The 25,210-nt window shown below is 52.7% G+C and overlaps 1 protein-coding gene across 1 annotated transcript in view; it reads right to left on the reverse strand.

Annotated features, from left to right (window-relative positions):
- QSOX1 (quiescin sulfhydryl oxidase 1) overlaps window positions 1–21,731 on the reverse strand; it is a 34,859-nt gene extending 13,128 nt beyond the window's left edge. Inside the window, exons 1-6 of the mRNA XM_043568172.1 lie at window positions 21,337–21,731; window positions 14,544–14,644; window positions 6,336–6,381; window positions 5,680–5,782; window positions 3,055–3,145; window positions 879–1,024 (exon numbers count right to left, since the gene is read on the reverse strand). Of these exons, the coding sequence (XP_043424107.1) occupies window positions 879–1,024; window positions 3,055–3,145; window positions 5,680–5,782; window positions 6,336–6,381; window positions 14,544–14,644; window positions 21,337–21,595 (746 nt within the window). The 5' untranslated portion in view covers window positions 21,596–21,731. The remainder of the gene's footprint in view (window positions 1–878; window positions 1,025–3,054; window positions 3,146–5,679; window positions 5,783–6,335; window positions 6,382–14,543; window positions 14,645–21,336) is intronic.
- Window positions 21,732–25,210: the final 3,479 nt, after the last annotated feature.

A 25,210-nucleotide genomic window follows, 5' to 3' on the forward strand; every position in this document is an offset into this window, starting at 1 on the left:
GATGGCTCCGGAGCAGCGTCGTCACAAACAATTTTCCCCTCCACCAGCTCCAAGTAGGGAAACAATGCCTCCTCTCCCCACCAGGACTGGCACTTTCTGTCCCTCCTGTCCCCCTACAGACATCAGGCTTCCCTCCCCCAGGAGAACTCTCTGACAAGGCCTGGCCCCGTGCTGTCTAGCGACTGGGGCCGGCAAGGGCGCGTGGCCGCCCTGCCCAGCCTCCAGGCGGGATGGCACTAATGGGCCCGCAGAGCAGCTCGCTGGGTACCTTGGGCAAGTCTCGAGCTCCCTGGCCCTCGAGTTCCTGCCTGCAGAGCCAGGCTACATCAATCATCTACCCAGGGAGGGCATCGAGGCACCATCTGGCGCCATTTAACGGGCCATTCAGCAGCAGGAGCCTGACAGAGGGCCACGGCTGGCCTGATTGTTTTCTCCTGGCATTTTGGAACCGGCTATTGTCTAGCTCCTAATGAACTTTTCTGCAATTAGAAAACTAAAGGGAGGGAGGGTCAGGCATATCTGAGAGCTTGCCAGGCCCGCAGCCTGCCAACGAGTCTGTGGACAGAGGAGAATGAGGAGTGGGGCCAGGGCTGCGGTGGCGACGGTGCCGAAGCACGGAGGGCGAGGGCGCCAGGAGCCTGAGGCAGGACTGCCGAGCTGGGGGCCGGGGGCCATGTTCCCGGCACTGCCCACCCCCCGCAGGCAGACGGCTGCTTCTCCTGCACAGGGCGCTCCCTGCCTATCTCGGAGGGAGCTCCTCAGAAGAAGGGCAGGAGAAAGAACTTGTCAGCCCCAGTAAGAGGCCAGCAGCCCCTCCGGGCAGGAAGAAACGAGCACAGGGAGAGAGGAGGGAGGAGACAGAGAGGCACTGCACTCACACGCGGACCCGGGAGGCAGAGCCATTCCGAAACAGCAAGTAGCAAGACGGGAAGTCGGTGACCCCAAACTTGCTCACCACATCACCCTCCGTGTTCAGGACCCTGCGCACCGCGATGCCATGGTGCTGGGACAGGTCCAGAGTCACCTGCAGAGACAGACAGATAGACGTGTTAGGGGCGGGGTCCAGTCACTGGGCAGAAGGAGCCCTGGGCGGGTGCCTGGTGGCAGCCACGCTCCACCCAGACTCTAAACCTTTCAGAGAGTGGACCAGGGTGCTGAGCAAGACTCATGCCACCAACCGCATCTATGCCACAGGGGACAAGAATCAAGCACTGCCCAGGAGAAGGGGCTTTGGAACTGTGCACACCACACACCTTGAATTTCCTAGAGCAGTCCAATTGAATAGCATTTTCTTTCCAATGAAAGCAATCTGTAGAAGGCATGATAAAATGTGGTTTCATTTTTATTCTTATATTTATAAGGCTTTCTATCTATATTCCGAATCAGAAGACATACTTAGATAGGATTTTAATTTTAGAAAGAAATAAGGGAAAAATAATGTTAGCTAATGTTTACAGAGTAGGTATTATGTGCTGTAAATATATTGCTTCATTTAATCTTCAAAATAATACTATGAAACAGGAACTATTGTTAGGAGGCCAAGCCAGTAGGCGCAGTATACTATGGCTACCTGGGTGTGCATCCTGGCCCCACTGGCCTAAACCTCCCCCCAACTCAATTTCCTTACTTGCAAAACTGGAGTAACAATTGGATTATTAACAAAATTGGAATCGTAACAGCAACTAGTGCATAGTAGGTACATAAGTGTTCATTAAAAAAATAAATGCCTATTGCAAATGAAAAACCTGAGGCTTAGAAGTGAAATCGAGTGTCTAGGTCATACAGTCAGCAAGAGCCTGAATTGGGCAACAAATCCAGTTCAGTTTGGCTCCAGAGCCTGGGCTCTTGGTCACTGTGCCTTCCTGCTTTTCAAACTAACCATCTTCTGCGTGGACACAGCCCCAGACTCACTCAGTCCACAGGGGTCCCTGCCCCTGGTTTCCCAGGGGGCTAGGGGGTGGGCAGCAGGGAGAAAAGCTGATTCCAATGAACGCTTATCAGTCACTTCCTCATGACAGGCATGACCCCAGGCCTGGACTGGGACCCCAGAAGGGTCAGGCAGTCCTTCAGCAAAACTCTGTGCCCCCTCCCCACCTCCCTCTGCTTCCCCTCTTGGGGCTCCGAGGCCTAGAGGCACCCCAGAGCCCTGTCGACTGTGCTTGCTGAGTTTCGGGAGGAAAGCCATTCAGAGTCAACGGTGGTGTTGAATTTCATTCCCACTTTCATGCCTCTTCTACATCCCTGGCCTGCCTTGCACCTTCACCCGTGCCCTGGCCCATCATCCCACCTCTGCACCTGGGAAAAGCTCACCAGTGGTCTAGAGGAGTCTGTGTGCCAGTGGCAGAATGCAGAGCTCTCTGCATCAGGCCAGGGGCATGGATCTTTAAAAGGCACTATTCTGTGCCAGCTACCCACCCAGGTCTGTTACCTAAACTGCCTCATTGGACTGTCCCAGCAATACTCTGAGGAAAGGTAATTATCACTGCTTTATAGATGGAAATGGGGCTCCAGGAAGCTAACTCACTTGATCACAGATCATCACGAAATGGGAAGTCAAACCTGCCTGTTCTGTAACCTGCCTCATCTGGTAAGGGATCTCACTTCCTAATGAGGCACTGCATGAGCTTTGATGTCCCCTCCCCCCACTCAAGTTTTCTACTCCAGTTCTTGCGGGGGGGGGGGGGGGGGGCGGCGGGAGAGGCAGGCAGGCTCACAGACCTGGCTTAAAGCCGTACTTCACCAATTCACTGGCCAGGGGATCTTCAATGTATTACCTGATTATCTACCTTAACTTTGAAGATTAGCGACTATGTGTGCCAGCATTCAATGGACAACAGGTGATATATGTGCGGTTTCAATGAGGGACATGAAAACAGACATAAAGGTTTTCAAATAAAGGCCCGGCTCCCACACTTCCCGTGTCCCCCAGCAGGGGTCAGGCCAGTGCTGAGCTAAGAAGTGCACGTGACCGACACCCTAGAATTCCGGGGGACAGCTCTGTCCTTGAACTCACTGGGCTCCTCAGGAGTTGCAGGGACCCTGGGGGCAGCTCACCTCTCTACCCAGATAGGAGCCTGCCTTTTCAAAGATCAGGGCCAGGTATTCTTCATCGTTTCTTGCAAAGAAGCCATCAATCTCCTCCAGCCTGCAAGAGACAACATTGGCAGTGACCGTCCACAGCCAGTGACAATAAAGCGGAGCTGCTGGGGACACGGGCGCGGCAGGCACAGCACTGCAGGCACAGCCACACAAACTCCTCCTCTGTTTCCACAGGGGGCTCCATGGCGGTCTCCCCCTGCCAGCCCTCCCCTCCGGGGGAGTAAAGCCAAACCCTCAGTCTCAGAGCATGCTGCCTCTGCTACCTCACACTGGCTCTCCATTGTGCCCACCTTATTGACTTGTTTTTTCAAATGTTTATTTTTGAGAGACAGAGAGAGAGAGAGAGAGAGAGAGAGAGAGCGAGAGAGAGAGAGCATGAGAGTGTGCAGGGGAGGGGCAGAGAGAGAGAGGGAGAGAGAGAAGCAGGCTCCACACTGTCGGTGCAGAGCCTGATGTGGGGCTTGATCCCACAAACTATGAGATTGTGACCTGAGCTCCAATCAAGAGTCGGGTGCCGAACCGACGGAGCCACCCAGGTCCCCCTTGATTTGTTTTTTGATGCTGTCTCTTAAAAATCTGGGGTGATTATGAGGTGGTCTAGGGAGCAGGAAGTGGGTGGGGGAGGGATGCTTTGACACTAGTCGTCTTTATGTTCTGGGTAAGGCCCAGACTTAGCGAATATGGTTTTTATTTGTCCCCTAAGGACCAGTGTTTAGAACCATTCAGATATGAGACTTGGTCTTGGGGGTGGCAAGTCATTACCAACTGGGAGACCCGCTTTCCCTCCCCTGGAGCAGGCCTGACAAGGGAATTAAAGAACCAAAGTCCTGGGTGTAGGAGACCTTAGAAGCCATCTAATCCAACCTCCTTATTTTAATTTGAAGAGATTGAGACCCAGAACAAAGGCAGAAATTAGTAAGAGGGTAAATGTTATGATCACCCCAAATCAGAGAATTAAGATCCAAACGGTTTTAGAAACTCAAAGTTTCAGCGGAAAATAATTGCACAAAAATGATCTGTTTCCTCATTCCAATTAAAGACGGCACATTGTCACACATGCTTAAGAGGCCAACACGTAAGAGGGCACTGGGAGACTGCATCTTTTTATCCCTAACCTGATGGCCTATTTCCCTCTACTGGATCCAATGACACATGTGGCATGATCACATCCAAATGGAACACACAAAATGGGGCCAACGCTGGAGCCCAGCCCAGTGACAATACAAAAGGATGTGCTAGAGAGGTGGGGGCTAGAGTGTACTCCAACGGGGGAATGAAAAGAGGAGCTGTGGACTCTGACAGCCTCTCAGACCCCTTCACCAGACCTCCCTTCGGCTGGCAGAAGAGCAACATGGCGGCCAATATCCCCCAGCCCATCCATTCCCACTCAGACTTCTGGAAGAGGCAGCTCACCTTTCATCACACATCTCTGCCTCCTTCCTAACACTCTTTAGAAGGGCCACTTTGAGGGAGTTGGCAGGTGTGTCTGATTTGCTGCTTTTGAGATCCCTTGGGACTGAAAATGCACCATGAGGGATGTGTGTGCCTAAGACAGACAGACACGGTCACTGGGAAACGTAAGTAAGGAACAGGCTGGCTGGCTGTTTCCTGGAGAGATGGAATCACGCTGTGCAGCCCCAAACCACACCTGACTAATGCTGGGTCCAGGATTTCTGTGGGGCCCTCCGGGAGGATGGACAATTGGGGAAGATTATAAAAAGTCACCGTGGGTTGACTGACACTTAGAAGCACAATCTCTTAGCAGGGCTATGGCTTTGAAGAACATCATTAAATCAACGTGGAGGGCCTGGAGCACCAGCGCCTGTCTCACGAGGCCTTCTCAGCCCCTGGAACCTTCATTGTGCTCTAAGGCTGGGCTCCCTCCAGCAGTGCCTGCTGGTATTTGGATTTGTTCCTTCTTGGCAGGAGTCCTTGAGGTGGGCACTATCCGGTCTCAAGAGCTTATCTGGGAGGGCGGGACCCAGTGTCCTCAATTTACCCTCTGTGGGAGAGCTAAAGCAATACACTGTGCACCTGCCTCTCCTAGAACAGACAATCCTGGAAGCCTGCCTGCAGGCAGATAAGGGCCACCAGCCACCATGCCTGATGCTCTGTGGCACAACAGTCACACGCCCCACCCCCCAGTCACAGCCGCTCCTCAGAAAGACAACCACTTTCCTTTTACAGGAAGGGTTCCCTTTTCCTCTGAGCTTATCTTCTTCCTCCCCCCGTCCACTCTCTCGGTGCCCCCTCCAGGTTAGATCATGTGAAAAGATCACAAGGACAGGTTATGAAAAGCAGCAGCAGGTATGACCTGGAGAACCCCTGCCCATCCCTTCCTTTCTGCCCGGCAAGACAGGCCTTTGCACCTGTCAGCCCCACGAAGCCAGGGCTGCTCGGGGAGGACTCCAGCAACAGGGTACCTTCTACCAGCTGCTCCAGAGTGGCTCCAGCCTACAGAGGTGTGTGCCCCAAAGACACAGGCCTTCATTTCCCCTGCCCAGCTGTCCCCACTACCCTCTTGCTCCCAGGCCTGTGATCCTGGCCCATGCTGCACCAAATCTGCTCCACCCTGAATACCTGGCAGGTTCCAGTGGGGGGCAGGCAGGGGGCCACGTGTCACTATGGGACTCGAGGGCGTCGATGAGCCTCTTCCGCAGTGTCTCCACATCAGCACCAGCCACTGGATGAAGACGGACATGGGGGGGGGGGCATGAGGAGGGAAGGAGAATGAATCCCAGCACCCTTGTCGGCTTCACTGAAACAAAGGGCCCAGGGCACAGGCTAGTTCTGACAGAAACAGAGCATGGCTCAGTCCTTAGCAGTGGGGGTGGGGTCTTCTTCTGTGGCCCTAAGTTATGCAAGGAGACCCATCTCTTAGGGGACAGGAAAGAGTCCTTCAGACCTGGGACCCATGAGGGTTTTCCCCGGAGGCTAGCTGGTCTGTCCCTCTGGACGCCAACCCCATTTTGACAGGAAGAGTTAGCCTGGATACACTGTGACCCTCCCCTCTTCCCAGGACCCTGAACGAGCCAAACCAGAAGGGTTTCTTCAGCCTCCTTTCCCTGAAGGCATCTTCCAGGCTGGCTGGGAAGGCCACACAAGAAAACACAAACTCCACTTTCACCTGGGAAACTCCTCACCCCGGAGACCCTGCCGGGCGCTCCTCACCTCAGTAGAAACCCAGCAGAAAGAAAAAGAGAAAGACCACGGACAACTGGACCCAGGACACCTACCTGGCAGTGCTGTTCCTGAGCCATTCTTGGTGAAGGCCTTAAAGAACTGGAAGCAAACACACAGGCGAGAGTCAGTAACACACGGAGCTAAGACCACAACAGCGGTGCCAGATGGATCCGTGTCTAAGACCCTCTACTTACTCAAGGGGGTTAATTTGGGAAAATTACTTAACCTCTGTGAGCCTCAGTTTCCTCATCTGTAAAGGAGAACAGGACGGTTTCTGCCCCTGGGGCTGGACACGGATTCCTGTCTTCCCCGTCTCCGTACCCAATCCCTACGCCCACAGCTCTGATGCACCCAGGGACGCACAGTACTAGAGGCAGACGGTCTCCCTAAGCACTGGCACCCAGCACACCGTGACTGGAAAATATCCGCTGCATGGATGAAAGGATGAGGCAAACCCAACCGAGAAAACAAAGTCACGTCATACTTCCCCCAGAAAATGTAAGCGACCCTCTGAGGCAGTCTGTCCTTAGAGGCTGGTGTCTGTCTGTCCACTGAGAACTCCCAGCCTGGCACAGCAGACACTCCACGAGGGGAGGGGTCTCCAGTTCAGGTCCTGTTGAAGGGTGGGCCCAAGCCCCTGAAGAAACAAGTCTTGTTACAGACAGGCCAATTTAATTCACCACTTCGTCCTCTTTTCCCATTTACGCGAATGACACTCCAGCCTCAGTGTGGAGCGAGAATGACCTCCTTGGACAAGAGGACAGAGACAACAGAGGACAATTCCTCAGGATGTGGGCCTCTGTGTAAGTGGCAAGACCGCTGGCAGGGCTCTGGCCTGTGCTCTCCCGGGCTCAGGAGGGAACAAAGTTCAGTTGTCTTGACAGACAGACAGCTACCTAAAGGCCTGTGAGAGAGTCTGCTGGCCAGGAAGAGGCCTCTTCCTGAGGTCCTCCGGGGCCACCTGTAGCTTCCTTTGGGCCTCTGCCTGCAACAGTACGGCCATCTGGCCTTATTCCAAGCTGGTGGTTGAGTACAGGCCCTGCGGTCTACCAGACCTGGATTCTGCTACTCTTGCTGTGTGACCTTGGGCGATCCATTAGCTCCCCTCTCCCTTCTCATCTTTAAGATGAAATGACACCATCCACCTTGAAGATTTGCTGTGAGGAGTCAAAGATAACATATCTAAGTGCTTGTGTCTGATGCATACAGTAAGGAACCAATAAATGTTAACTGCATGATTATTACCGTCCCCTTCCCTTGTTCCACCTCTTAAACACTAGGAAACACTGACCAGCTAGCATTTGTTTATTCCAGCCATTTGTAGGCGGAAAACTAACAGGCCACCTGCCCACCCTCCCACACGAGGAACCACAAAGATGCAAAGAAGCCACCCACCTCTTCCCATCTACAACCTTCTCCTGTTCCCTCTGACCTCACCTGGCTCCTAACTCCTGCTAACTGCTTTATCCTCTTTCTTTCTAGACCATTAATATGAACTTTTATTCTAGGTGAAAACCATCCACAGATACACGCCACATATATTTATTTTTATTTTTCATTTTTAAATGTTTATTTTTGAGAGAGAGAGAGAGAGACGGACAGAGAGACAGACTGTGAGTGGGGAAAAGGAAGACAGAGAGGGAGACAGAGAATCCGAAGCAGGCTCCAGGCTCTGAGCTGTCAGCACAGGGCCTGATGCGGGGCTTGAACTCATGAAATGTGAGATCATGACCTGAGCCACAGTTGGACGCTTAACCGACTGAGCCACCCAGGCGCCCTACCACATATATGTATGATAATGTTCTTGGCAGTTATTGAACAAATTCTGAGTGAAATTATACGTTATCCTAACACTTGTAAGAACAATCACAAAGTTCCTGAATTGCGATGGGATAGAGCAGAGAAAGCATGTTAAGGCATTTATGGACCGTCACTGCTACGGGTGTTATTTTCAGTCATGAGAAGCAGCGTGGCAGCTTGTCTTCATCAACCACCAGGTCACCCAGGTCTGAGCAAGTGCTTTATTAAAAGGGGCTGGCATGTTACCTCCATCAAAAGGCACCCTCCCTGGACCCCAGCGGAGCCTTCTAAAGGCCCCGGCCATGGGCAGCAGGGAGTGAGACAGGAGCCCCAGCAAGACTGACCCAGGGGAATGCAGGGACCCAAGACACACCCCCAGGAAGACCTCCCACGTCCCTCCACGTGCCCCTGTGCTACTACACAGCCTTCCCTTCTGTCCTCAGATGCCCATCTACCTTCCAGAACAATGTCGCCACTGGGGCTCCAGCTCCCAACTTCATGCTCTTAGGAACTTTTTCCGATCAATTCATCTCTTTCCCCTTTTCTGCCAGCAACTTCCCTAAGCCTACAAATAGACTCCAATCCTCCTAATTTTTCTTTTAAAAAAGGGCAGGAAGGGAAGTGGGATGAGAATAGAGAGACGCCCTCCTTCCTCCTCCAGTTACTGCATTTCCCGTTTTCCTAGCACTGCCAAATTTCCCAAAGCACGGTCCGCTCTCCCTCTCCGGCTGCCCCCTCACTTCACTCCCATGCCCCCTCACTTCACTCCCATGCTGTGGCCTGTGGCCCCACCGCTCAGCTGACCCCTTTGGCCAATCCAATGACCTCTCCAGCGCCTCCTTGCTTCCTCTGCAGTGTCTGCTTTGCCCCCATGGCCAGGTTTTGCCATTTTTTTGTACCATATATTCCTGACATTCTCCTCGTTGGCCTTCACATTGCCATCTCCCTTGGTTTGCCTGACACCGACCAGGCCTTCTTTGCCACTTTCACAGCCTTCCCTTCACCCTTGTCCTAGCCTCGCCCTGGACTCCTCTCTCGTGTCCCCTGCCCCCACCATCTCCTGTACCCAGTCTCCAGCCATGCATCAGCTCTTGACACTCTTCTGTTTAAAAAGCCCTGGGAAAGGGGCACCTGGGTGGCTCAGTCTGTTAAGCGTCCGACTTCAGCTCAGGTCACGATCTCATGGTTTGTGAGTTCGAGCCCCGCATCGGGCTCTGTGCTGACAGCACAGAGCCTGGAGCCTGCTTCGGATTCTGTGTCTCCCTCTCTCTCTGCCCCTTGCCTGCTCACACCCTGTCCCTCAAAAATAAACAAACATTAAAAAAAATTTTTTTTTATAAAAAGCCCTGGGAGGCATCGTCAAAAACGAGGAGGTTAATCCATGCTTTTGGACAAAGGAGCAAATGAATGAGTGAATAAGCCTACTGTTTGCCTCCCTTGCCAATGTCATCTACTTGGTCTAAATGATTTGCAATCTGAGCCCTCTGTCCAGGTCCTCACCTGTCCTAGACTTCCGTTTCCTCCTGGTGCCCTCCACCCAGGTGCTACCCCTCCCCCAACTCTCTAAGTCACCCCTCCCCCAACTTGTTTCTCCATTTATGTTGCTTATTTCACCCCATGCTCATCCTTCTCCCCCCATTATCCAGACCAGCACCTCGTCCTCCCCCTAACCCCATCAGCCAGTCAGTGGACAAGTTCCGTGAATGTGAGCTTTGTGATTCTTCACCAGTCGTCTGGGCCAGTTGCCCTTGTCCAGACCAGGGCTTACCACCTATTTCCTGGCCTAATGCAACACTTGTCACCTGTCCCTCTGTGAGCTCAGACATTTTCATCCACTCAATTTTTGCACTCTGCAACTCTGTTCCTCGTTGCCCCTTTGCTTAGTGGCACAGTTCCGGTCTGATCATGTCATTCTCCCGCAAATCTCTCCCCTGACTCCCCACTACCAACGAATAATGGCTAAACTCACTGGGTCCGAGGCCTTCTAGGACCTGACCCCAACTTACCCCCGCTGTCCCCTTTCCCTACACTTCAGCTATGACAGGCCTGAAACTGAACTTTCTCTGGACTGTAGAGGACTGTACTCTGGCACCTCTGCAAGCCCCACGGTGAGAACATGGAAGTTCCCAGAAGGCATCTGTTCAGCTGAGCAGAGAACCTCTGCCCTTTGATCATCTTAGATGCTCATGTGAAAATCATATTAAAATCTAGTCAGGGCACATTTTTGTCCTCCTATTAAAATGCATCCTTCTTAAGTCAGCTGTTGGAGGAGGCGTGTGCCCTCCCCAAGGGAAACCACCACAACTCTTGGAAACAGGTAATTAAGATGTCAGCAGTGAGTTTTCTTTTTTCCAGGAGCAGTCGGCACCCGGTCCCTTTCCTCCCGCCACTTCACGCAGGACCCTTCCAACTCTGCGCCCCTGGAAGACCTCCACATCTCCCCAAAGGCAGGAGACCAAGGGGCAGCAGGTGGGTCTTTACCTATCTGTCAAGAAGCAACACCAATATCAAGGAGTAACTGCCTTTCTAGGGGTCAAATAAGGCCGAATGGAAAGCACACTTTCCAGTGGTGACCATCGATAACATTGGATCCAAGCTTTTAAGGCAAGTTTCAAGGAAAATGACCCGGTCTCCAAATATCTTATGGTGATCCCAGAAGGATCCATATGCCTAACCATTGCTATGTTGGGGCCTGATTGTGGAGGGGGCCACAAGAGAGCAGGTGACTGCTGACTGGGGGCTCATATCCTTCTTCCTGAGAGAGCCAGGAGTCCCCCTCCCTGACTCCCCACCCTCTTGCAAGTGCCACATAAGGTAACAGCCCAGCCTCTGTGCCCCTACAGGCTGTCCACACTCCCAGCCTTGAACTCAGGGACCTGCCATTCCTGGGCCCCACCACCCTGCCTCAGCCCTGCCCAGGAGCCTCTGCTCCAGCCAGACCAGTCTTCTCAACATGTCACACGGTTCTGCCCACACAGGGCCTCTGCTCTTACCTCCTCCTCTGCCCGCATTCCTCTTCTCCCAGCCAAAGCCCACACGTCCTTCAATACCAAGTGGAAGTCCCCTTCTTCCGTGAAACCTCTCTGATGTGTTAGGGAGAGGGCTCAGGGAGCCCAGGCGATTCCTCTGGCGTTCACGGCCCACTACCTAGCTGCTGAGCTCTCTGTGTCTCCCCCACAATGGTGAGCACAGCGCAGTGCGCCCGGCAAACATTCACTCAAGGGCTGCTGATGGAAGGACTGCCTTAAATGCAGCGCCCACAGAGGAGCCATCGTGAGCTCCACGGGATGATTTAGGAAGGAGGCCGGACAATGGGAAGGAAGCCAAGTAACATTTACTGAACTCCACGTGATACTCCACAATGCTGTGGCACTCTCACGTGTAAGACCTCACTTCACGCTCGGCCACGGTCCTATTAGGTAGAGATATTAGCATCCCAGTTTTTACAGACAAGGAAAATGAGGCCTGTTGCTGAGGCATGGTTAAACAACTTTCTGAGTCATATATAGTAAGCAGTGGAACCAGGATCTGAACCCACGTGAAGTATCTCCTCAGAATCTTGCAAAGGGGAGACTTCCGTCCTCTTCCACCCGAATGCTGATGCTCTCTGTAATCTTGCCCCAGCTGGGCTTCTGGCTACAAGGGGTCCTGATGGAATATCCCCTGACAGCACTACTGTGGCCCGTGGCAGAGCCCCTCCCCACTAGATCCAGCCTCTAGGTCTCCAAGTGCCAGCCAGAACCTGTTGCCAACTAGTCCCTCCCTCCCCCACACCTTTGTTTTCTTCCAGCTGGGCTCCAGCTCCAGGCTGACGGGCACCTGACACAGCCAGCTGGCCCTGCAGGGCCAGATGTTTGCTACACAGGCTGGGCTAGTGGAAGCTGTTTGCTAATGGTGACAAAAGGGGTAGGAGGCAGAAGAAAGGGACAATGATACACGTAACTGGGGGTGGCCAGACTCTTGTGTGGGTCTGCCTCCATCACACCAGCAACACTCTCCCTTGCCCTGTGCGACAGGAGTTCTCACAGGCTCTAGGGGCAGGAGTGTGGACAGGTCCAGCCCCGGGGGGGGCAGCAGACAGGGCATCAGGGCTATCTTTCTGGCCTGCTGGCAGCCAGGCTGACCTCTAGCCTCTGCTCTGCTCTCTAGGGAGTCCAGACACGATGCCCACAGGCACACCAGACTCTGAATGGGCTAGAATTTCTGGAGATCTGGAATTTTCCAAAACTTTGAAGCAGCGTAGTAGTAAGATGGAACATCAGTTTAGCGAATCACAGCTAGGAGTTAAAAAAAAATAATAAATGGAACAAAAATAGTAGCATGCACTGCATTTAGGAAGAATAAATACTGTTTTATGAAACTTTTGTTTTAGTGATCACATACAAATCAACTTCTGGATGTCACTGGAAAATGTATATATCTTACTGTAGGTTACAGTAAAAAGGTTTGAAAGCCAGTGCCTTAGAGCAGAGACCCATCGGAAGCTAGAACCACCTGCCCCCACCCAGGGCCAGAGTCCTGACGACAGGACACTGAGTGTCTCTCCCTGCTGAAACTGAACTGCCAGGGCCAGCCAGGCACTGCCCGTGTGAAGGCTGGGAAAGGTCAAGACGACCAGCGTGGGGCCTTCTCTCCCAGCTCCCCTCCCACAGCCAGCTGGGCGGTGCAGGAGATGATTAATCTCTTGAGGTATTTGGGCTGCGTGTGCTTCGTGACACAGGCAGGCCAGGCGCTGGGAGCTATGGGGGACCTTCCGACTGCCTGAGCCGCCTCCCTCACACCCACTGAGCCCCAGCCTCTCCCGGGCAGAAACACAAAGCCCCAGGTGCCAGGTCCCACAGAACCCTGCCAGGACATCCTGACGCGGCCCTGGCACCGATGCCAATCCCTTTCCCAGGGGCTGAGCAGGGGCTGGACCCCTGTGGCCAGTATTCACTGACAGAAGTATCAGCCTGTGAATGAGGACTCTTCCAGCCACGGTGGTCTTCCCACAGCTTTCCACACTGGGCTGCTTACCCTGGCTCAGCAAAAGGAACAGAGATCCCTGTACAGTAATTCTGAGTATTTTCAGTTACATATTTCAGGACAAGGATAAAGCAGTGGCCCTGCCAGGGAGGTCTTTAACTTGAAAGGGATGACTGATAGGCAATCTCTTTACTGCCACCTCTAAATGATATGGCAGGAGGTGTTGGCTCACCACGCTGTTCCCCAGACAGGCCTAGCCTCAGCTACAGCTGGGGTTTAGGCCTGACCCCAAATGGTAACAAGAGTGTAGGAGGGAGCTCGCTGGGGCTGTGGAAACCCTGAACCTAGCAGGATTCCAATGGGTGTGAGGAACAGAAAGATCACATGGAGGTCGAGCTGGATATTCTTGCTGGAGTCCGGAGCCTTGTTTTCCAGACAAATTCTCTTGGAATCATTAGGCTGAGATATGGCTGGTGGGTCGGCCTGCAACTTGAGGCCCCTGTGTTCAGATATCTTGTTCTAAGGACAATGCTTAGCATTTTAACCTTCAGAGGCCTTTCCTGATTATTCTTAGTGGTTATAGAGGAAATGCTTTTCTAGACGCCATTCTGGTAGAAGGAGGCTTACTATTGATAGCTGGAGGTAGGGAGAGAGATTCTGATTCTTTAAATTGGAAGCAAACTAATTGGATTACAGCCGGGGCTGAGCCCTGGGCACTAAGTATAACGGCACAACCTTGCTGTTCTGGGCTTTCCAGAACCTCCTACTTGAGAGCCTTGGAAGTTGTTCAGATGTTAATTAAGCTGCTGCTGCCCCACAGTGGGCAAGTTGCCAGGCAAGGCCTCACTGGAGAGCTCGCGCTACTTTCAGCCAGAGCTGGGGTGACAGAGCCCTCATGTGCTGGGTGTGATGGCTCCCATGATGGGGACCCCTGCTGCCTGAGGCATCAGCATTTGACCAGGGGGTGAGGCTACCCGGGCAGGTCACTTCTGAGCTACTTGTCTCAAGGTACTTGCCTGATGAGGATGAAGCTTGCTGGTATTTTCTAGAGGATCATCAGGCCCCCTGAGTCTGATCCTGCCCATGGGTGGGTCAGAGCCTGAATCGGGTTTTACAGGGTTGGATCAGACCTCTAAGGCTGGGAGGTCGGGAGGGAGAGGAATTGGAAAGAGGATCCCGGGGGCTGAGGGTTCTCACCAGCCTAGGCGATAACTACCTCACAGCTCAAATCAGAGCAGCTGAAATTGGCCCCTCCCCTCCTTATAAAGGGAAGAACTGGCCAGACGAAACGAACCTCCCGATTCACATCCCTTTCCGCCTCTACGACAGGTGTCTCATCAAGCACAGGAACAGTGCTCCAGAGGCCATGACTTAAGCAGATCGAGGCCAGAGGCATCAGAGGCCACCACGGAGCTCAGATGCCAGGGCAGCACGGGGCAGCAGTGGGCAACATGCACCGCCAGTGCCATGCCCTCTCTCCCCTCCCTGTCACGCACCCTCACGGTCGGGAAGCCAGGGATGTTGAAGTCTCTGCAGACTTCGCTGTTGGTCTCCTCAGCACAGTCCAGCGCGGCGAGATTCAGTGCTGGCCTCCAGTCTGCAAGGGGAAGCAAAGAAATCAGGTGAAGTAAGAGGGACCGGGACCTCTGCCTGCTTATCCCCAAAGTGCAACATTCCACCCTCACCAACGCCCAGAGTACCTGCCCCTAAGGCTCTCATGAGAAAAGGTCACCCCTTCCTCGGGAGGGGTCTCTGAAATAGTCTGGTTATCCTGCACTTGGCCCGTGCTTAGGACATGGTTAAACAGCTCAGGCAACACTGTCCTGTAATGGTATCTGTGTTCCTCCGTTTTCTGCGGTGGGGGAGGGGCACAGAGGCTGCGGGGGATGACAAAAAATGTGAGATGATCTTGAACGCCCTGGGACCAAGCCCTGGCACTGCCTCTGTCCCTGCTGCCCTCTAGAGAGCATCCATTCCAGAAGGGCGAAGAACATGCCTCAGGAGCTTTAGAATTCCCCAGTGGACGCTGAGTGAAGGCTTCTGCGGCCAGAGGTCCTGGCTGTCGGCCCAGCTTGGCTTGCATGGGCGGTACACGGGGTGGTGAGGACCAGCTCCCCCGCTGGACAGGGAGGCAGGAAACCCAAGGGAGGGAGGGAAAGGCACCTGGAGTCCAGGAACCGCAGGAAAAGAAGCCTGAGGCCAGAGTCTGGAAAGGTTTACAGCTCCCAAGCTGCCTGGGCACCCTGCTCCTTCAACAGGCCCCAGGCTGCAAGTCCCCCCTCCACTCAAACTCACCGGCAGAGAAAATAATGGCCCCATTCTGGGCCATAGCCCAGGATCTGTGAAACAGCAAACAAACTCCTCTACCAGGCAGGCCCCCGAGCTCTGGTTCCAAGTCGGGTCCCCCTGCTAAGGTTCCACGTTACACTGAGGCTGCTTCGGCTGGAGGGCAAGATACACACACACGTGAGGCCACACAGCCGTGAGGTGGCGATGGACTGGTGCCTGCCACATGGCGCAGAGCTCTAACGGGATTTGGACACACGGGAGACCAGCCCCGGGGACCAAGCACAGGCTTCGCCAGAAGGTCAGAAATTGAGTGGAAGCCTATCAGTCAGCTGACAGGGGCCTGTGTGAGCAATAAGCTCAGAGCCCTGCTCGTGTCTCCGTGACAGTCACAAGCCTGTCCGCCCCAAGTGCTTCTCATGTGTGCAACCTCACTGCCCAGCTTCCCCATTGTCCTCAGTGAGCACTGACAGCATTACACGGCATTGCAGGATCAGCCCTGGCTCTCAGCGGCTCCAGGGCCGGAACCACTGCTCTCTGCTCTCTGCCTCAGTCTAGCAGGCCCAGGCAGGGGGCGAGCTTAAAGCCAGCCACCTGTGAAGGAGAGCAGAGCTGCCCAGGTACAGGGTTTTGTCCTGGAGCACAGACGAGAGCACCCCAGGCCTCCCTCCTATGGCTCCTTCCTTGCCCAAGGGAGTCCCAGGGAGAGTGGGAAGCACAGGTCGCCTCCTGCGGCCATCTGGCACACTCAAGGCTTGGCGCCTTCTGTTCTGCATCTCAGGCTCTGCTCACCTTGTGTGGGGAGACTTGGCTACTCCCAAAGGAGTAAGCCAATTAGACAAGAACATGAAAGAGAAGCACTTCCGTTTCCTTCCACCGGTGATGGCCCCTGGCAGGGGTCTCACAAAGTCACCTGGCAGGGTGACCAAGCACTGAAGGCCTCAACGGCTCCCCTCTTCTCCAAGAGTACAGGCCACCATCCATTGGGCCAGAGTCAGTGTCCACTGCCCCTGGGACCCGAAGACTGAAGGGACAGGGAGGGGAGAGAACAGAAAGCTGGTGCTCAGTGAGCACCTATGACACACCCTGTCTCCACCACGGCCACTGGAGGGGGGCATCACTCCCCCCACTTTACAAATGAGGCAAGCAACTGAGGCCTCCAAGTTGTCCAAAGGCTACCCGACTCAAACCCACTTCCCTTCCCTTTCCACCTCACCAGGGTCAGGATACTACCCTTCTGTTTTTGCTCTTGGCTCTGATCACAACCTTGAGAGAACATAAACACAATGCTGTCTTCAAATAGCATAAATTCTTTAACTCAAACATTCAGTCGCTTTCATAGACTCTCCTCTTAGATGATGATATCACATGTACAGAGTTTATGAAGAGATCATTGTGTGCCTAATTTATCTAGTTAATGTGCAACTACCACTGTGAGACAAAGATCAGCGAACTGTGCCCAAGGCACACATGAATCAATGGTAGATCTGGGATCTGAACCCAGGATTTGAGCTTCTCTTCTGGTCTCAAGAGGGCCCAAGACAGAACAGAGAGCTGCTCTGTTGGCTTGGCAACCAGAAAACCCAGGGAGTGGGGTGGAGGGGGGTGTTAGTAGTGGAGACAGGGGGGAAAGGTGATGCCTGGGAGTTCTCAGCCCCTTGCTCCTGAGCAGGCCTTTGACTCCTTCTCTTTATACCTTGATTCTCTTTCCCCCATGAAATGGAACCCGAGCCTCTTCAGCCACAGGGGGAAGTGGAGGGGTAGGCTGAGGCCAGTCAGGTGCCGAGAGTGTCAGCTAAGGAAGCTTTCTCAGGAATATCAATGTCAATACCTTAATGAGCCATAATGACATATAAAGATCTGCTTTGATACACTCATCATTCTAGTAACAGTCCAAGGAACAGGGTGCTGTTATCTGGGTGCTCCACGGGTAATGCAAAGCTGCATTTAAGTAAAGTGCACTCCTGTCAAAGAGGAAGAGAACTGGGCGAGGGAGGCTTTTTAAAGTGTCAGGTGACTTAAACACTGCAATCTGCAGGCCTAACACCTAACATTAGCAGTTATCAGACCAGCCCCGCTCCTGGGAAGAAAAAAGTTTCCTAGTGCAATTACTGCCCTGGCAAAGTAATTTCTCTATTAACAACAGAGTAAATGAGCAAATGTAGAAGGGAAGGATGGGGACACAAGCATAACTAGGACAGCTATGGTCTCTGAGGTGGTGAGTGAAGAGACACCCATAGTGAGGGGGGTCATGGGCTCCTTCTGGAGTGCTAGGCAGTATCCCCACCCCCACTCACCAGTCCAGGAAGGGGCATGGACCCACAGTCATATGTCTTGATTATGGCTATAAGTGGCCAAAGCACCAAGAGCTGCACATGTTTTCTTTCTGGGCCTCCTGGGTCAAATGGGGGCCCGGGTGGATGGTCTCTCCTCTCCTTTCCAGCTCCAACAGCTGTTCAAGCGCTTAATGGCAAACTCTCGCCAAGAAAAATGGCCGTTAGTCCTTTGCGTGTTAAGCAAGCCACTATTAAGGCAGAGGCCAGAGCCACCCAAACCACCAAGAGCCAGTCAAGTCGAGTGGTCAGAACTGGACCCCCATCCAACTCTCCAGGAGTCCTCCTGACCAGGAGTCAGCCAGTGCCATGCTGTCTCCACCACACCCCTGCCTCCTTGTTGCAGACTTCTGGGTAGTGAGGTCATGGGATAGACCAAATGCCTTCCCTAGCCCTCACACCTGGCTGACACTCCAGGTCTAAGTCCAGAAGAGCCACAGCACCAGCAGAAGGCCCAGTCACTACATTCTCACTTGGAATCCCGTGAGGCTCATGCCATCGTCCGGGATGAGCGTTCAGCGGGCTCCTACCCTGCGCCAGACTCTGCACTAAGGCATCACAGGGGTACAAGTAAGAGAGGTGATCTACACCATGGAAAAAAAAAAAAAAGAGGCCAACCAATGTTGTTCAGCGTCACTCAGACATCCATGCCTTATAAATGTCATCTCCATGGCTTTGCAGAGGCCATTTTCCCACCTGTACCCTCCCTTCTTCACCCACTTCTCCACCTGCCTGGGCTCGAGAGAGAGAGAGAGATGGGCTCACGAACCTCCTCCAGCATCTGTACTATCTTGGGCAAGTTACTTAATCTGTTAAAAACAAAATACAATTGACTGCTCCAATATTTTCTCATAAAGATTATATGTAATAGTGGCCCTTAGCAAAGTGCCTGGCATAAGGCAAGTGTGTAAACTGCTTAAACGATGGCCTTTGGTGACCAGATTAGCCTCCTGTGACTTCCTCCTTCCCTCAATTCCCACAAGAAATGGCTGAGCCACTCCTTTGTCCCTTTTCAAACACAGCTTCTTACTGTGGCCAATTCTCCTGCTGTGTGTAGCTCACTTCCCAAACCCAAACTGCAATGTAAACAATGCTTTGCACACAGAGGTCACTCAACAAATATTTACTCATTGATTAGCCAGTGAAGAGTAATGAAGACTTAAAATGAATGCAATCAATTTCCCAAACATATGGTGACACAATAAGAGCTGCTCCTGAATAGAAAGGGATGAGCCAGATCTTTCGAAGCCAGTGTGCTAGTCCATGGCAATGACTGCCCCAGAGAACCTATCCTACAAGTCACTGAACAAATGAGCCTGAGCCAGTCAGATGAAATGCCTGAGGCCAGCTGGGCCGGGTTGCAAATTTTTCCTCTCCCCCCCATGGCCTTCCACACTCTCACTGCTTCTACCCCAGATACTCATCCCATTGGCAGAAGGCAGGGGCCACACTCCCACAGGCCCATGATGGTGTCTGAGCCTTCTGCTGGCCCACAACCATTTTCTCAAGGAACCTCAGGTATACAGAGGTGATGTGAAAATAGCCCTGGCTTCCCAGCAGGGCCTCCCCCCTTGGACTGGAGTAGGGGCATTCTCTATCACTGCAGGCTGACACCAGATTCGGCCACTGCTATCCTCCCACAGGATCTTGTTAAGGGGGCTGACCCATCCCCGTGGCTCATGAGAGACCTCTGGTTCCCACCTCAATTTCCCACCTCCCATGACTGATTCATCTCCTCAGACTTCAAGGCTTTCATTTTCCTTCCTCAGATTAAGTTATGATTGTGCATAAGATTAAGTCCTTCTGTGCACTAGGGAAAGACCCCTTTTGGAAGTGGCAACCCTCATCCAGGAGTAAGCTGGGTCAGTGTCTGACTATGCAATTCATTGGAAAACCCTGGGTCACAAGAGGCCAAACATATGAGTCAGCTGGAAGCTAACCCTTCCCTCCAACGTTCTTAAGATAGAACAATCTTCTAGGTTGGGTTCATCTGCAACCATTAAAGACCTCTCACGGCCTCAAGATGGAAACTGATCTGGGGATTTTTATGATTTTCAGGCCCTCAGTGTCCCCTGAGGTGTTCCGGCTGCATGTTCAACATTCTTCTTTCTCCCTCCTGCCCTGACCAGATGTGTTGACATCACCGAAACAGTGTGAAGAGCTGCTGAGAAATGGCTCATTCCGGTGATGGGACCAGAGAGGCATGCAGACACGCGTCTACATGTACACTGGAGGTAAAACAGTTTATCGGTTTTGTCAAAAATAACATTCTGGAACCATATGGCTAACAGGTGCATGCATCTTTCCAGCTCGCCACTTCAGTCGCCACTACGCAAGCTGCTCAAGGTGAGTGGCGGCCTCGGTTTGAAAACCAACACCTACAAATGCACTGTTCCGCCACGAATGGCTGAGTTTATCAAGAAATACCAACAGCACAATGAGGAAACAACGGTTCCAGTTCTCTTTCTAGAAAGAGGCCTATTCCCCAAGATGCCCTCAGTCAGTGACCATTTCCAGTCCGGGGCCCTGCGAGGGCCCTAGCACCACAATCAGGAAGTAGCTCCATTCGGAGGCAGCAAATCAGAAGCCAATCACTATCGCCCCACCCACCAAACACCTACTACCTGGGTGAGGCAGACGTGTGAACCCACAGAGATCTTTAAACTGTGGAAAGGAAGTCGAGATAGTGCATGTTATGTACTTACCCAGGGAGGTGTCAGACATACAGTAAGCACTCAGTACATATTACTATTATGACCATATTTTTTCAGTTCTAGTCTTAAGTTTTTAAAAAATTTACCATTTCTGCAACAGAGCACGCCTTTAAATCTGTATACATTTAGTGGTCTTGCTATCTCTCTACCCCTCAGGCTGTCAGTAAATGAATGGTGTGTATCACAACTGAGGGACTCTTAGAATCAAGGAAATATGGTCAGGCCAGAGAACAAGAACGTGGAGCAAGGGCCAAACACATACGGAGAGGCTGTCTTCAGTGGGGCCTCTGGGTTCCTTTGGTTAAAGCAAAAGGGTGTGGAAGGATTCATGGCCAAGGGGAAGAGAGAGAAGGATGTGGCCCAGAAGCTAATTAACTGGAGGCAGCAGGTCAGGAGAGGCCTGGAACCCAGGCAGGAAAACGCTGTCTCCAAAGTAGAGCTAAAAAAAGAAGTCTAAGTAGCAGCTGGGTCAACTAGCCAAGGGGTTGTTGGGGCGGCAGACGGAATGTCAGTTCCTTTTGTCCTTAGTACCGATCCCACAGCAGCGGAAGAACTCCGTAGGAAGGTGAGATGGGTCCCTGGAAGAGAGGAAGGGGACTGCCACAGGCGACTGTAGAAGAGGCGGTAAGGTGTCAGCCTAGCAATCGGAGGAACAAAGGACCCCGGCGCAGGGATGGGGGCAGTAAGCCGGTAGAAGACGGGCAGAAAAGCAGAGCAGGTGCGAGGGCCCAGGCCGCCGGGAGGGGAGAGAAGCTCGGCACACCTGCCAAAGGGAGAGAGGAGGCGCGGGAGCCAAAAATGGAGTCGAGGGCTGGAAACCGGGGAGAAGTGCAAAGCGGCCGAGAGAGAGAGGTGGGCGAGGCGATGGGGCGGTGGGAGAGGCTCTCGGCCCGACAGGTGGAGGGGGTCGGCCGGGGCGGGGGATGGCGCGAGAGGCCCTCCGGCCCGCCTCTCACCTTTGACGTCGTTGGCCAGCGCCTTCCACGTCGGGGCGAAGGCGATGCAGTGGCCGCACCAGGAGGCGAAGAACTCCACGGCCCAGGCGCTGCGGGAGCCCAGCACGGCGCCGCGTACCGTATCCGCCTGCAGCAGCGTCAGCGGGTCGGAGGACGAGTAGAGCGCGGAGCGCGGGGCCGCGCCGGCGCCGGCCACCGCCAGCAGCAGCAGCAGCAGCAGCGACGGCGGCGGCCTTGAGCGGCGGCCGCACCAGCCCATCCTCCGAGGCGGCGCCCACCACTGCGCACCAGTTTCGGACGAGTCGGCGCCCGGCCGCTCCGCCGCTCCTCCGGCGTCCGTCGGGGGGAGGAGCCACGAGGCCCCGCCCCCTCAGCCCGGCCCCGCCTCTTTCCCCGCCCCGTGGTCCGCCGAGGCCTCGGAGTTAGCGCTTAGAGTGTTCGGCGGCAGGGGGCGGGGAGCGCAACCCCGGCCGCTCCCCGGCCCTGGAGCCCCCCACTCCAGCCCTCCATGAGAGGGGCGTTTGCCCTGCAGAGGCCCCGACCCGTGTTCTGGTCGCTGTTGGGGACTCGAGGAGGTCATTTGGCTTCTCACGAGCCTCGTATCTAACGGAAAAGGAGTAAATTGGAATAGATTGGATCGATTTACGCTGTACCAAGAAAGTTCTGGGGATCCCTCCACGCAATAAGACATATGAGTTAGAAGCAGGTGAGAGAGAAGAGGGAGGTCTCTGAGTCTGTGATCATCATGACCCCACAAGGATGAGATGTGCCCACACCCCTGAGGTCTGTGACCATCCAAGGGAAACCGTATTTGAGGGCTTTCTAGTCATGGATGAGAAGCCCCCTCTCCACACTAAGCTGGGCTGGGTTGGCGTGGCCATTGCGGTGGAATCAGTGTATCCTCAGCACACAGGTCTGGCCACCCTGGTAAGGTCATGAGGGGATTCCTCCAGTGGACCCCCACATCTAATTCCCCAGCCTACTAGAAGCCCTCTGTACTCAAGTGTCCCTCTCGAAAGTAACCCTCTAACTAATTTTGTGTCTGTGTGTACTAAGGTGTTAATGGTTAATTTATTTCCCTGGTCGCATTTGTAGCCCCTAGACTGAGTTATTTTACAGGGAGAGAGAGCTCCTGGGAGGGTTGTCACACATCATCTTTTTCCTTCGTGTTTGTGGGCTAGCTCACTCATCTGTGAGCCATCTGGGACTGGACTCATTATTCATTTAACATTTATTGAGTGGTTTCTTTGTGCCAGACACTGCTCTAGGTACTAAGAATAAGACAGTAAACAAAACTGAGATTCTGCAGTCATGGGCTTACATTCTAGTGAGGATAGAGATATAGGGATAGAGAGATGATACACAAGTAAATGTAGATGTGATGGTGACAAATGTATGAAGAACTAGGGTAGAAATAGAGTGACAGAGGAAGTGCTACTTTATTTTAGACAGCGTGGTCGGGGATGGGCCTACCCCTAATATTTACAGGGCCATGGTCAACGGCACAAATAGAGGCCCACATACCGTATGTGTATGTACTGAAAACGTACAAACCAAGTTAAACTGGTATGTAAAATGCATATCCTTTCATTGTGACAAGTATACCTTCATCATAATCTGGAAGGCCAAATTTAAGTTTAGAATTCTTGGACTCCTCCAAGATGTGCACTAGAATGGGGTGGCTTAGGTGGTAACCGGTCCCTGGCCCTCGATCTTCCTCCTACTCTTCCTCCTCCTACTCTTTGCACTCCAGCTCTGTCCCATACTTCAAGGGGCCATGTACCCACACTATCAGATCTGGGTCTGCACATCCACACCTCCTACAAAGAGCTGTTCCTTGGCTCCTCCAAAGGACGGAAAGGCCAACACAGTCTCTAGAAGCTGGCCTTGTGCTATTGGGACAAAGAATTCTAGGGTCTCAGGTACGCACAATATTGTCTAAGAAGGGGTGGCGAGCAGAAGCTTTGGGTGGGCACATCCCCATGGCGCATGGACTTCTTGCTCTGTGGAAAGGCGTGTGGTTAGAAGAGGCCAGAGAGGGGTGCCTGGGTGGCTCAGTTGGTTGAGTGTCAGACTTCAGCTCACGTCATGATCTCCTGGCTTGTGGGTTTGAGCCCTGCATCAGGCTCTGTGCTGACAGCTCAGAGCCTGGAGCCTGCTTCAGATTCTGTGTTTCTGTCTCTTTCTCTGCCCCTCCCCTGCTTTTGCTCTGTCTCTGTCTCTGTCTCTCTCTCTCACTCTGAAAAATAAATAAACATTTAAAAAGAAAGAAAGAAAAAGAAGTGGGCCAGAGAGCTCAGAACCCAGGTAGGGGCTTTTCTTGTCCCAGTCTTTTTTTTTTTTTTTTTTTTTTTTTTATGTTTACTTATTTTTGACAGTGAGAGTGGGGCAGAGAGAAGGGGAGACAGAGGATCCAAAGCCAGCTCCGCACTGACAGTAGAGAGCCCTATGCAGGGCTTGAACTCACGAGCTGTGAGATCATGAGCTGAGCTGAAGTTGGAAGCTTAACTGAGCCACCCAGGCACCTCTTGCCCCAGTCTTAAGACAGTCTTAATGAGGTAACATTTGAGCCAAATGAAGTATGAGAGGGACCTTGTGGCAATCTGGGATAAAAGCATTCCAGGCAGAGATCTGGATGTTAGGGCTTTTGCTCCTTTCCTGTATTCATAGTCTCAATGCCCAGAGTCTTGAACTGCATAAAGAAGTTATATGTTGACCGCTTGGAGTGTTAGTACCTCCCCAAACTCCCACAGCCAATTCCAGATGCTGAGCGCTCCTCCCTGCCTGCCGGTCCCTGAACAGCTTTTGCTACCCCACTTCCCTCACTCCGAGCAGCCATTAGGACCAGTTGTGGCCCAGGGTCATCAGGATAGAGTCCTAATAGTCTTTTGATTCCTGGGGTTGGAAGTATTCCAGTGGTTGGATTGGGTGCCAGTAAAAGTCAAGTGCCTTTAAGTGTGTCTATTGTTAAACAGTGCTGTAGTTATCTTCCCCCAGAGGCCTGAGAATTAAGGAGACAATGTCTGCTGAACATGCTGAGCACCTGTGAGAGACACCGCAGATGAATACACAAAGATTTGCTTGTTCACGTATCTGTTTCAGAGCATCAGAAACAGAAAAGAACCCAAACTATTTGAATGAAGTAGAGAAAGTTGCTTGGCAATGGGGTCAAAGAAGTTAGGAGTGAGAGATGTCATATCTAGGGCTTCAATATCTCAGAATAGGGATTTCAACTATTTCACGTCTTGGAAGCCTGTGTTCAAACAGAATCTTGAAAGGAAACTTGAACAGACAAAAAAGCAAGCTAAAGGGTGTGACCTAGAGTGATAACCACTTTCTGTGGTCTGTGGGGCTTCTTGGGAGCCCTGGGGCTCTCCGGACCACCGTCTGAAAACCACTGGTCTAGAATTGAAAGCAGAAAACATAAGAATCAACTTGTCCTGGCTGCCCTTCCAGAAGCTTCCTGGGATAAAAAGATGGCAAAGAAGGAGATCTACTCAGGAGTGGGGTATGGAGGGGGGAGGGGAAAGAGGAGGAAAACACTGAAAGTGGGGCGACTTAGGAATTCCTACCCAGGTCCCCTGCTCCCCTTCCTACATACAAGCTGTAGGAAAGTGAGCCAAAGGAACCAGATGAGAGAGTATAATAATAGCATTAGATAATACTTTGCACCTGCTGTTCTAAACACTTAAGGACGTTACTCATTTAATCCTCACACCAATTCTATGAGGTTGATAGTATTATTATCCCATTTATACAGATGAGGAGACTGAGGCAGAAGGAGCCCTGTTGACTTTCCCACTTGTGAATCATTCATGTATTATGCATGAATAAAAGAGAGGGAATTTGGGAGTCTGTCAACCAAAATAAGACA

The sequence above is a fragment of the Prionailurus bengalensis genome, chromosome E4 (assembly GCF_016509475.1).
Source record: "Prionailurus bengalensis isolate Pbe53 chromosome E4, Fcat_Pben_1.1_paternal_pri, whole genome shotgun sequence".
In the NCBI taxonomy this organism is placed as follows: domain Eukaryota; kingdom Metazoa; phylum Chordata; class Mammalia; order Carnivora; family Felidae; genus Prionailurus; species Prionailurus bengalensis.